The sequence below is a fragment of the Hippopotamus amphibius genome, chromosome 14, assembly GCF_030028045.1.
Source record: "Hippopotamus amphibius kiboko isolate mHipAmp2 chromosome 14, mHipAmp2.hap2, whole genome shotgun sequence".
Lineage (NCBI taxonomy): Eukaryota > Metazoa > Chordata > Mammalia > Artiodactyla > Hippopotamidae > Hippopotamus > Hippopotamus amphibius.
In genome coordinates this window covers 79,887,943-79,902,382 of record NC_080199.1, presented here as the reverse complement: position 1 = coordinate 79,902,382, position 14,440 = coordinate 79,887,943, and the positions used below count along the sequence as shown (strand labels likewise).

The window sequence follows — 14,440 nt, the reverse complement described above, 5'->3', positions numbered from 1 at the left end:
TAGCCCTGTATTTCAAATCTCAAATTCTTTACTTGAAAGAACGTAAAATATATTTTATTCAGTAACTGTTTCAGAAAGCAGTAAAAATTAATGAGAAATATGGATTTATAAAATCCTGAAGAAGGTGATATTTGTCTTATTTTAAATTTGTTTGTTTTTAGATCAGGGTTGTCAGACGTCCCGAACCAAAATGATGGTAAGTATTGCTGAAGTGAAGCTCTACATGTTGATTTTTATCACGTGGGGATAAAAAGTAATTGGTGCATTTTAATCTGACTATAATAATAAAAGACTTTTTTACTTTCCTCTGTTGAAAAGCTGAAGTATTCATATTCTGCTGAATTACCTGATGTAAACACAGGTCCTTTCCTGCTTGCTAAGGAACATACAGGTGCATTAATGGGAGCCTTTACCCCCAGTGGGCGAGAGAGACATCACAGTATTTGCGTTCAAGCGCTCATCCCAGCCGCACCTTGAGGGCAGCAGCAGTGGTGCGTTTGAAATGGTTGCATGTGTGGTCCTGGCAGCTGTGACCGCACTTCTGGGCGGCTGAGTAGAAGGCTGCAGGTGCACAGAAGAGTCGGAGGAGTAGTACTGTGCAGAGGTGTGCGTGCTTGTCCAGGCTGTTCACTGGGGCGGCGCTTGGAGGGGTCTGAGGTGGCATCCTGGGAAGTGGGGGGCAGGGCAGGCTGGGCCTGTGCTCCCCAGACAGGACTGGAGGTCTGAGCTGGGGGCCAGGCCCTGGGAATTTGTAAGCTTGAGGAGCACTTCCACAGCGCTTCCTTCTGGGGTTTTCCTGTTTTCTTGTTTTCTGTAGTGCTTTTCTTTCTGTTGGTGTACATCAGATTCTGTCAGCATTTCAAGGCTCTCGTGGGCTGGAGTGGCCGTTTGTGTGTAATGAGGAGGGAGGGGGTAGTGGGCCCGCTCTCCTGTGCCAGGGCTGCAGGAACCACCCTGGACCAGGGAGCCTCTGCTCCTGGGGTCCTGGGCAGGAGGAGGGAACCAGCTCTGGCTACACACTGAAATCCCCTGGGGAGTTTTCAAAACCTTTCCAACACCTGGGCTCCAACTCAGACCTTCTGTGTTTCTGAGAAGTTCTTTAGGTGCAGTTTTGTCTGTAACCACAGTTTAGGATTTCTGATGTAGGTGAAAGATTGGTGTTTTTATTTTATTCCATTCATGTTTTTTGTTTGTTTTTTGTTTTGTTTGTTTGTTGTTTGGTTTTGTTGTTTCTCTTTTTTGGTGGAATCTTAGTTCCTCGACCAGGGATCAAATGGAATGGAAGCGTGGCGTCCTAACCCCTGGACCACCAGGGAACTCCCAGTCTTTGGTCTTGATGTTAATAGTTAGAGTCCTCGACAAGTAAGAGTCTTTTCCCCTTGCTTTCTTCCCGTCTGCTCCCCACTGTGGGAATGTGTGTTTGAGGCATATGGTTCCGGGGGAGTCAGCTGAGTCACGTGGCCCTAAGCAGACACTTGGCCCACGCCCAGGCGTGTGAAGGTGGCCGTCCCTGTTTGTCATCTTTGTGCAGCTACAAGGCAACTCCCAACCTTGTTTCAAAGCTTTTGTCCAAGGCTTCAAGACACCCCTTCCACCCGCACAGAAGCAAATACTTCTCTCTGACAGCACTGAGACCGCCTCATCGGACAGATGGAAGGACGGGGGCTTGACTGTCGGGCGGGGAGCCTTTGCAGCTGTGGCCTGCTGTCCTGTAGAGGCCTTACCCGCCTCGTCCTCCTGAGCTTTGGGGACCTCTTAATTTCCCGCGCGTGGACTGCAGAGGATGAACGTTCAGCTGTGTGGTTTGGGGCAAGTCGCTCTACAGTTCTTTGTGTGGCTTTCCCCTTATTTGTAACATGGGGATGAAGACAGAACCTCCTCGGGTCGTCCCCGCTAAGCCTTGGCGGCAGGGCCTGCGCTGTTGCAGACAGAGGGTGTGCCTCGGGGCAGCCACTCGACCCCCGACGTGAGAGCTCTCCGCTCTGTCTCCTCTACTGGGCCATGCAGCTTCTGAGCCTCAGTTTCCTCACCTGTAAAACAGGGGTGAGAAAACACCTACTACCCCTTGTGGTGCTGAGAGGGTTAAAGGACTCACTTCGGAGGTGTGTGACTTGGGTACTTTACACAGTGTCTGGTCCATTTGAGCCGCTACACACCACAGGACGCCGTGGCGAGATGGCTCACAGACAGTGCTTCTCCGAGCCGTGGAGTCTGCACGTCTGAGGTCAGGGCTGCAGCAGCCCCAGTGTCTAGTGAGGGCCTGCTTCCTGTTCCCAGACGGCCCGTCCTGTCGTGTGTCCGCACGTGTGGGAGGGGGCGGGGGCTCTGCGGTCTCTTCTGGGAGGGCACGGATCCCATTCACGAGGGCTCTGCTCTCATGGCCGAGTCATCACCGAAAGGCCCCACCTCCAGATGCTGTCCCCTTGGGGATTAGCGCTCAGTGTGAATTTTAGGGCCACACAAACATGGTCTGTAGCACGTAGTCCCTGGCCACGTAGCTGATACTCGAGATGTGGTGGCGTCGTTATAATTTTCATTATTTGGGGTCCTTCTCCAGCATTCATTATCAGCAGGTGTAGAGCCTGCCTGTTGACTGACAGAAGAGTAAGAAGCATTGTAGGGTGTCGGTTTTTACCAGGTGGCGCGTTTCAGTTGACATGGTGCCGTTTGCAGAATGATAGGAGTGAAGCACGAGTAGTCTGGGACGTCGGCGACTTTGACTTCTGGTTCATAAGGGAGTTCTAGAGTATTTCCCAGTTGAGACCCCTCTTACCCAGGTTTGCTGTGTCGTAGATATTCAGTAGCTGTTTGTTAACTGTTCTCCTGCTTTAGAGCTGAGGAAGTTGAGGCCCAGGAGACCGAGTGACTTGCCTGACGTTGCACGGCGGTGACGTCAGACCCGCTCCCGCTCCTGGGGTGGGGAATCCTGGTGAGCCTGGGGTGAGCCCCCCCGGGACCAGCCCCCTTGGCGGTGAGCATGACTGCAAACCCGGGAGAGGTCCGCCCTGCACTGTTTTTTATTTGTACCCTTTCATGTTTGTGAAATGGCCTGCTGTCTAGGATGTGTCTGTCAGGCCCAAATCAGGCCACACACGTGCGGACTGCAGGTGTCGAGGGCTGTGAGCCCCTGGGACAGCTTGATCACCTCATCTCTGCTTATGCTGTAAACAGATGTCCTTTGCACAGTCGGGCGAGTGCCAGTTTTTCGCGTTTTTGTGCCATGTGGGTGATTTTGCTGCTGGTGTGAGCACAGGAGGCTGCTGCGTGTCTGACGGGGGATCCGTGTGAATTTGGTTTCATGGGTTCACAGTGCGGTCCATCCACAGAGAGGGGTGAGAAGTCCAGCCTCTGTGGGGCTAAGGTGAACTCTAGTGCGTGGGGAAAGGGTGGCACTTGACCAGATCTGTGGAGTCGTGAGCGTATGACTGATGACAACACAGCACAGTGACCAGCAGCGTGGCAAGACGGTTAGCTCACAGCTTGGCACTAGGATCATGAAAAGGGTGGCCTCTTCGTGTGTGCGCTGGCTGGCTCACGTGTGTAAGAAGTGTGTGAGCCTTGCAGGCCCGGGTGAGTTCTGCAGGTCAGGGATCTGCGGAGGGGGCTGCTGGGGGTGACATGGGAAGATGCAGGTGGCCAGTTTTGCAAGGTCATTGGTAAAAACGAACCTACCAAATGCAGGTGGTCTCGAAGCCCTGACTTGAATCCTTCAGAGACTGTGTGACCTTGCTCTTGGGCCAAGGCCAGTGGTGACCAAGTGCAAACCCTTTGGTCCACAGAGCTCGAGACCACGAGCACTTAGAGGGGAACCTGGCCCGTGTGCCAGTACGTGGGTGGGACCAAAAAAAGCAGGAATGGTGTCTGAAATATTCTGGGATTGGTTTCACAGCTCTTTCATCCTAGAACTTGAACTTGGCCTCCAGAACAAAAGCCTTGCCTTCAGGCTTTGATTGTCAGATATTGTCCATTGCGGTGGAGGAGTCAGAAAGGCCCCCAGATGCTGAGTCCCATAACAACCTCCCGCCAGGCAGGGCGAGGACCCCAGGGACCAGCTCTGTCCGGTGCAACAGCAGGAGGCCAGCTTGGGAAATGGGTGGTGTTGGAAGATGTTTGATCAGATTGTGTGGAAAACCTCAAAGCCTTCAAAGGTGTTACAGAAAATAAAAACGGTGTTGAAAACGTGGTGTGCATCGCACACAGATGAGCAGAGGTGGTTTTGGCAGAAAAGGTGGCCGGGCAAAGCCGCAAAGTGGCCTGAGGCCCCCGGGGCTGTCCCCTGGCCACAGCTGAGATACTGTCCTGGGGTCCTGCCGCGGGCCTGGAGACGGACAGCAGGGTGCCCCTGCCTTTCCCGGCCTCTGGACTTGGTCTGCGTGGCTCTGGGGCTGCGGGCGTGCACGGGGGGGTCGTGCGTGGAGGCTGCAGAGCCCTGGGGCGCCGGGCCACGTGGGCAGCGTGTTCCCTTTCGGAGCGAGAGTTCCGTGTCTGGGGGGACTGTGTGCACCTGACACCCTGGGGCCGGGAATTCTCTGAATTGTGTCCTGCGCCCCGTAGCAGTAGGTGGTACGGACGACACCTTTGTGTTGCCCCTTAGGGACAGGGTTTCAGCTTGCTTTACGGGGCGGGGATGTGTGTGTGTGTGTGTGTTTCTCTGGTGTAAACAGTGCTGTGATGCACAGGCTGAAACATATGACAGACTGTATCAGAGGAGAAGTTTCTAAAACTGCATTTACTGAGATAGAGGAAATGCACAACTTAAAGTTTGATAACAGTTTTGGTAATTCTTTTCATCGTTTTTCTTTTCAAATTTAGTTCCCCAAAGAGTGAGACTTGTCTTTTATGTTTTTTTTAAAAAAGTGCGCTGTGGTATCTTTGAAAGACACAAATCTGTAGCGTTACTACTGCTTTGCCAATAGTTGGGATAGATTCTTGTTGATCCTTGCAGATCAGTACTCTGGTAAACGTAGCAGAAACAGCATAAATTGGTTGTATTCTTGCACTTTCGGGTGCTCCCTAGGCTGGACCTAGAAGCCAGCTGTTACTAGCAGCGGAACGTAACGGAGGTAGAGGCGGGAATACAGTGTCTCCCTTTGCTTCTCTGCAGGGCTCAGCACCTCCCCCTTCTCCAACCCCCAGCAAGGAGATGAAGAACAAGGCGGTTCTGTGCAAACCTTTGACCATGACGAAGGCGACTTACTGCAAGCCTCACATGCAGAGCAAATCTTGTCAGACAGGTGACTGGCATCTTGGCCCCTCAGCAAGTGGAAGCCGAGCTCTTCCCACAGCACGGGCTGCAGCATAGATTTGTTGGGTCACTTTGTCACTTTCTCTTGATGTTGCTCGTTGGTTTTAGGCATGCCTTCGGAATACAGTGTATCATTTTAAATTATTAATAAAGATGAGTTTCTAGCAAAGGCCTCCAAGTGGTGTCACCAGTAATAAAACACTATATCAGAAATTTCCTTGGAGGCCAAGACCCACTAAAGTTACAGTACCCCTCTGAGAAAACCATCTCTTTAAGTGTGGTCTGTAACCATAACTGTTCTGTTTCCTTGTCAGAGGGAGTTGAAATCATTCAAATATGTGTTTTCATCAAATTTAAATGTTAGCTGTATTCTAATTATTTGTGAGCCTTTTTGTGGGGGGTGTGAGGGGAATGTGGTAGGATGTCTGGAACCATGTAATATTTTAAAAGATGTTTCCTTTCTATTTTAGAAAAAAGTCTAGGGACTTCCCTGGCGGTCTGTCCAGTGGTTAAGACTTGAGCTTCCACTACCCGCGTCCGTCCCTGGCGGGATCCCACATGCCAAAGAGAACAGTCTGACTTCTGCTTGTGATCTCTATAAGTTAGAACAGGCACTCCAGGCAGTTTTGTTGTTTTTGTTTGTTTGTTTTTGGCCACACCGTGTGGCACGTGGGATCTTAGTTCCCTGACCAGGGATTGAACCTGCGCCCCCTGTATTGGAAGCATGGAGTCTTAACCACCAGACCACCAGGAAAGTCCCTGTTGTTTTTAACTTACCTAGGTTTGTGAAAACTGGGAATTTCCTTTAAATAGGTACTGAAGTACTTAAATTTTTCTTTTTTACCAAATTACTTTAAGACTGAGCAGCTGTGTGTGAGTGGCGGTCGTGGTTGACGTTGCCCCTTGAACACGTTCTGTGCCCCTAGATGGCGCGTGGAGGACGGAGTACGTCCCGGTGCCCATCCCCGTGCCTGTGTACGTCCCGGTGCCCATGCACATGTACAGCCAGAGCATCCCCGTGCCCACGACCGTTCCTGTGCCCGTAAGTCAGGCTCCCAGCTCCCCTGCCTCCTCCTGAGATCCGTGGGGTGCAGGCTGGGAGCCGCGGGGCGGTGGTGACAGCCTTGGGGACGCTGGTGGGGTGGAGGGTGGAGGCTCGGCTTTTCTTCAGCAGTTCACTTGGGTCTGGTTCAGGCTCTGCCAGGGGTTGCCCTGGGTTTCATTAGGTAAATGCTCGTCCTTGAGAGTGAAGTTCAGCCAATGTCTGCATCTGCTTTACACATACTGTGTTTTATGTTTATGTTCATTTTAGGAAGAAAGTAAGATTTGTGAGCCAGAGGTTTACAACTGACACACAGAGCCTCATAAATGTCACCTCCTGTAGTGCTGGGGACACTGTCAGGGCTTGGCTGCTGTAGTCCCTGGCAACAGAAATACCACAAAAATTAATTTTTACTTTAAAAAGTAGCTGCTTGTATTCAGAGCTTTCTTTGTGACATTTAACATACGTGTTCTTATGTTTATAGATTCAAGCTTTGAATCAACACAGTATTGTGAAGCAGATCGTGTGTCAGAGTGATTTTTAGTTTGGAAACACATTATAATGCTGTGTGAGCCTGATGGTCAGTCCTTTGGTTCCGTAGGTGCCAGTCCCCGTGTTTCTGCCCGCCCCCTCGGACAGCAGTGAGAAGATCCCCGAGGCCGCTGAGGAGCTCAAAAGCACGGTTTCTTCAGACCCCCTGGGCACAGAGCTGCTGACGGTGCCGGACGTGGCTGAGGACGAGGGGAAGGCAGAGGGCACCAACATCCACAGTGAGGCCTCCCCCCGCCCTCTGCCCCGCAGGCCTGTGGGTGGTGAGGGGCAGGGGACGTGGGGGGGCGCTGTTAGAGCGAGGCCCAGGGGGTGGGGGGCACACGGCAGCAAAAGTAGATGTCGGGTTATGAGACCCGCCCTGTATCTAGCAGGCGCTCTCCGATGCCAAGCCCAGGAATTCGAACAGTCCCTGTTTTAATTGTTAATAGGATTTGACTTGCAAAATCAACTCTTAAAGTATTCTTGTTTTAATGGATGAGCTGAGACACAAAACTAACTTGTAGTAGGCTTTTGTAATCCAGACTCCTATCTTATGAAGGTTATTCCCAATTTTGTTTTATTGATTTATACTAAGGAAGCAAGTTGCATTTTCTAAACCAGAGTCTGTCCTAACTTCTTTTAGGGCAGCCTTTGCCAAACGGTGCAGCAGGGTGCGAATCTCTGGGAGCGCTCCTCCTGCCTCCGTCCTCCGGGGATGCCCTGAGGCCCCGCTCCCCTCACCCAGAGCCTAGTGCCTCTCATAGGTGACAGGGTTTGGGGAGCACTTTGGTAGGGAGTGTGAGATGAATTTAGTGGGTTGCAGCCAGTGTGTTTTGTTTTTTTAAAAGAGAAAGAAAGAAACAAGGGAAAAAAAGTCAGCATGAATCCCTCCTAGAAAGGGTATTGTTTTGTGAAACTTGTTTGCAGTGTGTGCGTGTCTCTGTTTCCCACCACCAACCTGAACTCAATAAAATGCCTTTGTCACTGGCTGCACTACAGAAATGTTTACAGCAACCGATCAAAACGTTAGAAGGCAATTGTAAATAAGCACATGCAAATGTTGTGGAAAACCTAGGTCACAATTCAAAAAGAATGTTATCCATGCTCAGAAGTTTATTTTTGACAAGAGATTGCTCTTAGAAATACTCTACAGAGTTGTTTTACTAATAAAGCATGCTTTTTAACTTTGCCGAGGGGCAGTGAAAACTTACAGGATTGTGTATTCATGATTTTCTAATATAAAGTTTATAGTAGCTTACATTTCAAGGTAGTTGCATGTTTTTTCTTTTTGTGACATATTAATATATGGATTCCTGTTTTGCATTTACAAGTAAATGGCATTTGCCAGATTAAATATAGGTATTGTTGCAGGTTTCTATTTTGATTTCTGATATTATGACTTAATTACAGGTGTAATTATTGAAACGGACATAATTGGCTCAGATCTCTTGAAGAACTCTGACCCAGAGACGCAGTCCAACATGCCTGATGTACCATATGAACCAGATTTGGATATTGAAATAGATTTCCCTAGAGGTACTAAAAATGCTATTTTATGCTTTCAGTGTGAGGTGTGGTCTGAACTTCACTCATGGAGTCATAAGCGTGGTTATAATCGCTGACAACCTAATGTTCGTGTCACTGCCTGTACTCATCATTTGTCTTTTCTTTTTTACCCAAATAAAACTCAGCAGTTAACTTCCAAAGTGAAGCATATGTTGAATTGTAGGAACTTAAAAGGAGTTTCCCAGAGTCTTAAAAAGAAATTCTATTAAACTAACTCATTGTAGAAACTTTGAAGGTAAAGAGTAAAGAAGAGTAGGCGTCTTTTTAAAAATTTAAATAAAATATTGATAGTATTTTTCTTAAAACTTTCCGAAAGCTAAGTTAACCTTCAAAAGGAAAAAAAAAAATTTCAGGTCTTTTGTTGTAAAAGAAATGTTTCTCATTATTTATTTTCTTAATCTATCAATGGCCAATAAGCATATTGAATAGAATGTAAAGCCTTTTACTTTGGAAAGGATTTAAAAGATTGAAACAGATTTGTACTGAGACCATTTAGCTGTTATAATCGAATTTCAGGTTTTAGTAATTTTTCTCTCACACATTTCCATGAAATTCCATGTTGATATGCGTTATACACGTACGTTCAGAGTCTGAACAGACGTTATCAGAACTCAGAGACCAGGTTAGGCAGAGAGAATGGTGCCTTCCCCATGCGGCACCGGCTGCCCTGTGCTTGGCGCTTGTGCTCATTCAGTGCTTGGTCCTTCGTTGGCTGAGTTTATATAACGTGAGCCTGTGTTATTACGTTTGAAATGAAAGTCTTCTGATTCGATTGTCAGCTGCTGAGGAGCTTGATATGGAAAATGAGTTTTTATTACCACCTGTTTTTGGAGAAGAATATGAGGAACAGCCTAGACCTCGATCTAAAAAAAAGGTATGAAACACAACAGTATTCTTGCATTCGTGTCATATCTCTGTGTAAGTAGAGAGTAAGGCTACGTGAGCTTCAGTTGTGCCTGAGAATGTGGGAAGATATTTGTTTTCTAGAATTAAGAAGACTTAAGAGGGAAAGTTGTTATTACTTCATTTTTAAGTAATAAAAAGTCTATTTAGTTGTAACTTCATAGAAGAGTGAATATGCAACTTAGTTTTTATTTTCAATTTTTATCTTGATAAAAGGTTGTCATTGATAAAAGGTTGACATACTTGCTAAAAAAGTAAATTCAGTTATTTGACAACAGTTGAGACTTTTTTCGAGGGAGCTGTTATTTTTGAGGAGGTTGAGGCACACAGTTCATTACATCTGGTCTCTCTGAAGCGTCCCAGCACATAGGAAGGTATGCGGGACAATTCAGTCACCCAGCGGCCCAAATCTAAATGAGCGGACGGGTATCGTGACATTTTATTAACAACTTTTTCTATATTTCTGATTTCCAACATAAAGCAAGATTTAAAGGAAAAAAAAAGATGACTTTCACAGATTTCTCCAAAAAAGAAAGGGAAAATTGAAAAAGGAGTGAGTACCTGCAGTAGGATGAAATCAGACTCTTACTTGACACCACACACAAAAATGAACTCAAAATGAATCAAAGACCTAAATGTAAAAACTGAAATTATAAAACTCTTAGAAGAAAACTTAGGCCTAAATCTTCATTAACTTCGGTTAGGCATTGTTTCTTAGCTACGACACCAAAAGCACAGGAACAAAAGGAAAAAAAATAGATGAATTGGATTACATCCAGATTTAAAATTTGTGTAGAGCAAAGAGAACCATCAAGAAAGTGGAAAGGAGCTGCGGGGTCATTCCCCGTGAGGCCGAGTTCTTCCGTTTCCCTCTGACAGTAATATTTGGAATCCTGTTTCAGAGTTTAATTGATTATTTATGTCCTTATTTTCTCATTATCAGTGACTCTCAACTCACAGCAGAAGTTAACATGATTTTGTTGTACAAAGTAGTTTATGCAGAAATATGGCATTCCTGGAGAGAGATTTCAAATAATGCTGTAGGTAAATGTTCTCAGACCAGAAATTCCAGTCAGTTCTAATCATGTAAATACATTCCTCTTTAATGTGCACTTGTTGAGAGATGGCTTACATAAAGTCATGAAATAGTATGGGTTTAAGAAAAAGAAGATTTGACAGTGGTGTTTTACTGCCAGGGAGCCAAGAGGAAGGCGGTGTCAGGGTACCAGTGTCATGACGACAGTTCTGACAACTCGGAATGCAGCTTCCCTTTCAAGTACACGTACGGGGTAAACGCCTGGAAACACTGGGTCAGAACGAGGCAACTTGATGAAGATCTTCTGGCATTAGAGGAGCTAAAATCTTGTAAGTGTTCTGATTTTGTTTCCCATAAGTCCTGTTTAAAATCAAGCTTTTTGTTATGAACTGCCTTAGATTTTAAAAAGCATGAATATAGCTTAAAAGAGGTTACATTTAAATGTAGCTTTCATTTTACTTTTAAATTCTTATATAGAATAAAGTGATTTCAGAAAGTGTCTTTATCTTAAGACAGTAAATAATAACAGTTATTTTAAATGTTATTTCTTTTTAGCTAAATCGGTAAAGTTAAAAGAGGATCTGCTCTCTCACACCACGGCTGAGCTTGACTATGGCTTGGCCCATTTTGTCAACGAGATCCGAAGGCCAAATGGAGAGAATTATGCCCCTGACAGCATCTATTATCTTTGCCTTGGGATTCAGGAGGTTAGTAATTTCATGGCTACTTTTGAATATAATGTTAAGAAAGGTTGTTGTGGTAGTTCTTGGAGAAAAAAAAATGTTTTGCTTCAGAAATATTATGGAACATAAGGCTTTATTGGCTTACCAAGAAAGGCAAAAATAGTGTATTTGAAAATACTAGGGTATTAGAAAGGATTTTCTTAGCTACTTTGTACACAGGTGTTTCTCCTATAATGTGCTATGTTCCTAAAAATGAACTTCTAGTTCTCCAAAACTGTGTACCAAAACCAAAAAGAACTTATGTGAAAAACAGTAATGGGCTGCTCATAGCTCATGCATCTTTTGTAACAGGACTGATGAAGTTGTGTATTTTTTACCATATATATATATAGTGTGTGTGTGTGTGTGTATGTATGTATATATGGTAACAAATATGATATATATGTGCATATATACATATATATATATGAATGATAATCAGGTTGATTTCATCCCCACCTTATAATTGCAAATATAATAATTCTTTTTTTTTTTTTTTAAATAAAATTGATTGATTGGCTGTGTTGGGTGTTTGTTGCTGCGCGTGGGCTTTCTCTAGTTGTGTTGAGCAGGGATTGCTCTTTGTTGCAGTGCGTGGGCTTCTCAGTGCAGTGACTTCTCTTGTTGTGGCACATGGGATTAGTAGCTCCGTGGCATGTGGGATGTTCCCTGACTAGGTCTCTGACCTGTGTCCCCTGCAGTGGCAGGCGGATTCTTAACCACCCTTCGACCAAGGAAGTCCCTACAATTGCAAATAAATGAATTAAGATCTGCAGCATGGTGTGTACATGTATATATAGATCTGGGCCGATGTGCATGTAAACAGATACATGACTTCCCTCTGTAAACAGCAGGTCTGTTTCACTTCTGATGTGTTTCTAACTTGTTAAATAGTGTAAGTACTCATTAGTTCTTTGGAGTCGTCTTATAAAAGAGATCATTCTTTAGAGGTTTTAGGTAAACTTCAACCACATGTCTGTGAATCTTTAATGAATTCGTTTTTCATAATAAACATGAAGATCCACTTGAAGTAATGGCTTCTAGTTTTGAACAAATTGTACAGGTTTGAGCCCAGAGGTCAGAAAAGATCCTAGCTTTACATCCTGTGTATTTGTAAATGTGAGAAATGATAAGAGGAAATATTTTTATGTAGAGTTTTGTTCATAGTCTTAAAATTAAATATTATGCTGCTAACAGGTGGTACACGCTGAAATAAATTACTGGAGAAAACCAGAATTGTCTTGATTTGTATTTTGGTCTCCAGGATAGAAATTTGCCTAAGATGAAGCAGTGGTGGGAATAGCACAGAGCTATAAATTACTGTGTATTCAGGGACCATCACATGTTTAAATATTAGAACTCCAGACACCATTAGAGTTTTGAAAGCTAAATGGATTGTAATATTAATGATTATAAATGATACCTTCAAAAAATAATAAATGATATCTTCACATAGGTTCATTTTTTCCAGTTTTTAAGTTGTGGTGAAATACATAGAACACAAAATTAACCATCTTAACTATTTTTAAGTGTAAAGTTCTGTGGTATTAAGTACATTCGTAATCTTGTGTAAACATCACCACCTTCCATCTTCATAACCCTCTTCATCTTGCAAAACTGAGACCTTGTCCCCATTATGTACTAACTCCTCATCCCCCTCCCCTGGTGCCCACCCTTCTCCTTTCTGTTTCTGAGCTTGAGTCTCCCAGGTACCTCACGTAAGTGCAGTCAGCATCACGTCATGTGCTTCATCTGTGTTGTAGCGCGTGGCAGAATTTCCTTCCTTTTTAAAATAGGTTCTTTATGTACTAAAAAATGTTTCCTCAAAATAAATTTTTACTACCAAACAGTACACTTAAAAATGGTCAAGATGGAACTTCCCTGGTGCTCCAGTGGTTGGGACTCCACGCTTCCAGTGGGGGTGGGGGGGTGAGGGGGGTTTGACCCCTGGTTGGGGAGCTAAGATCCCACCTGTGGTGTGGTGTGGCACGGCCACAAAATTTAAAACAGAAAAAAAAAGGTCAAGGTAGTAAATTTTATGTTCTGTGTATTTTTACCACAATTGGAAAACCAGTTGTTTTACTATTCTCATCATTGGACGGATTTTCACAAGCTGGATTTAATTTTTTGTGAAAGACTGTATGGTATTTGTGACCAGCTTTAAAAATAATCTTCAAACTCAGTGTGATGATAAGGTGTCTAAAAGCTGCTCTACAGACATCATGCTGTTTATTGGTGCTTCAAGGATGTGTGCAGAGTCGACGCTGTTTTGGGAGAGTGCGTGTTTTTCTGTGTGGGGCGCCTGCTGGTTCTCCTCCCGTCTGACGGTAACGGTGAGAACGTGGGGGGCAGGCCGTGTGTTGACGTGACGGGGGGAGCGCGTCCTTCTTCCTCACAAGCACAGTAGCTGACTTTCCCTTCTGGTTGTATAAGGGATGGTGGTGGTTGCTAAATGTTCACATAACATGGAGATATTTGAGGAAGAAAGAAGGAGAATTCCGTGGACGTCCGCGATCCCGTCAGTCTTTGGTACACTGTTGCGTGTCTGTGGGCACATCCCTCCCACCACGTCTACCCAGAGAGGGGGCAGACGCCGTTCCCCTCGTCCTCCCGCCCCATCATGCGTGGCTAGGTGTGGGTGCGTGTCTGTGGTTTTCTGTGAATGTGGCAAAAGATGCAGAAGTTTGTCCCCTCAGGACAGGAAACCGTGTTGCACACTTTGGTGTCTTCCTCTCCTTCGCTCCGATGTCCAGTTGCGTGTCAGCCCCTGAAGGCAGCGGGGTGAGAGGCCCGTGCGTTGGGTCATCTCCGCAGGGACGCGCATCCGGACGCGCATCCCCTTTGTGTTATAAACGGTGTGCACCCCCCCACCCCCCAGCATCTTGTCTAACTGCCCTGAGGAGCCGGTCCGCTCAGGTGCGGGTGCTCGGGCCTAGCTGTTGGCTAGGATACACGTGGCTTATGTTTTTCGTGCTCTCACTTTTCACTTACCTGTGTCTGCATATATAAAGTGGGTGTCTTTTAGGCAGTATACTGTTGGGCCTTATTTTTTGAATTAAAAATTTTTTTAATCTGGTCTGACAGTATTTGTCTTGGTGTGTTTGGACCAACAAAATTTTTTATCTAAAGAACCAGCTGGTCAACATTTTAGGCTCTGTAGGCCATACTTGTCTGGAACATGACCTGGGCGTGTTTGACGGCCAGCCCTCTGTTTCAGGAAAACTTGCTCGTGTGTGTAGATGTGCGGGGGCCAGGCTCAGGGCTGCAGTGCAGACCCCGGTTTAGTCCTTTTACATTTAATGTAATTAACCCCTAGATCGAAAAGGCTGCTCGTTTGTGCTTGTTTCATAGTCATCCGCCCTTAGGGACACTTCAGGACCCACACTGGAGGCGGG

General features: G+C 45.7%; 1 protein-coding gene across 4 annotated transcripts in view; it reads left to right on the top strand.

Moving 5' to 3' along the window:
• ZMYM2 (zinc finger MYM-type containing 2) overlaps positions 1-14,440 on the top strand; it is a 96,320-nt gene that overhangs the window by 73,723 nt on the left and 8,157 nt on the right. For 3 of the 4 annotated variants that reach the window (XM_057707013.1, XM_057707012.1, XM_057707014.1), the window contains 8 exons: positions 162-196; positions 5,105-5,234; positions 6,172-6,287; positions 6,889-7,057; positions 8,229-8,354; positions 9,164-9,258; positions 10,484-10,652; positions 10,879-11,030. In XM_057707013.1, the coding sequence (XP_057562996.1) occupies positions 162-196; positions 5,105-5,234; positions 6,172-6,287; positions 6,889-7,057; positions 8,229-8,354; positions 9,164-9,258; positions 10,484-10,652; positions 10,879-11,030 (992 nt within the window). Of the gene's footprint in view, positions 1-161; positions 197-5,104; positions 5,235-6,171; positions 6,288-6,888; positions 7,058-8,228; positions 8,355-9,163; positions 9,259-10,481; positions 10,653-10,878; positions 11,031-14,440 lie in introns of those variants that run through there. The other variant, XR_009048945.1, reaches the window with a different exon arrangement.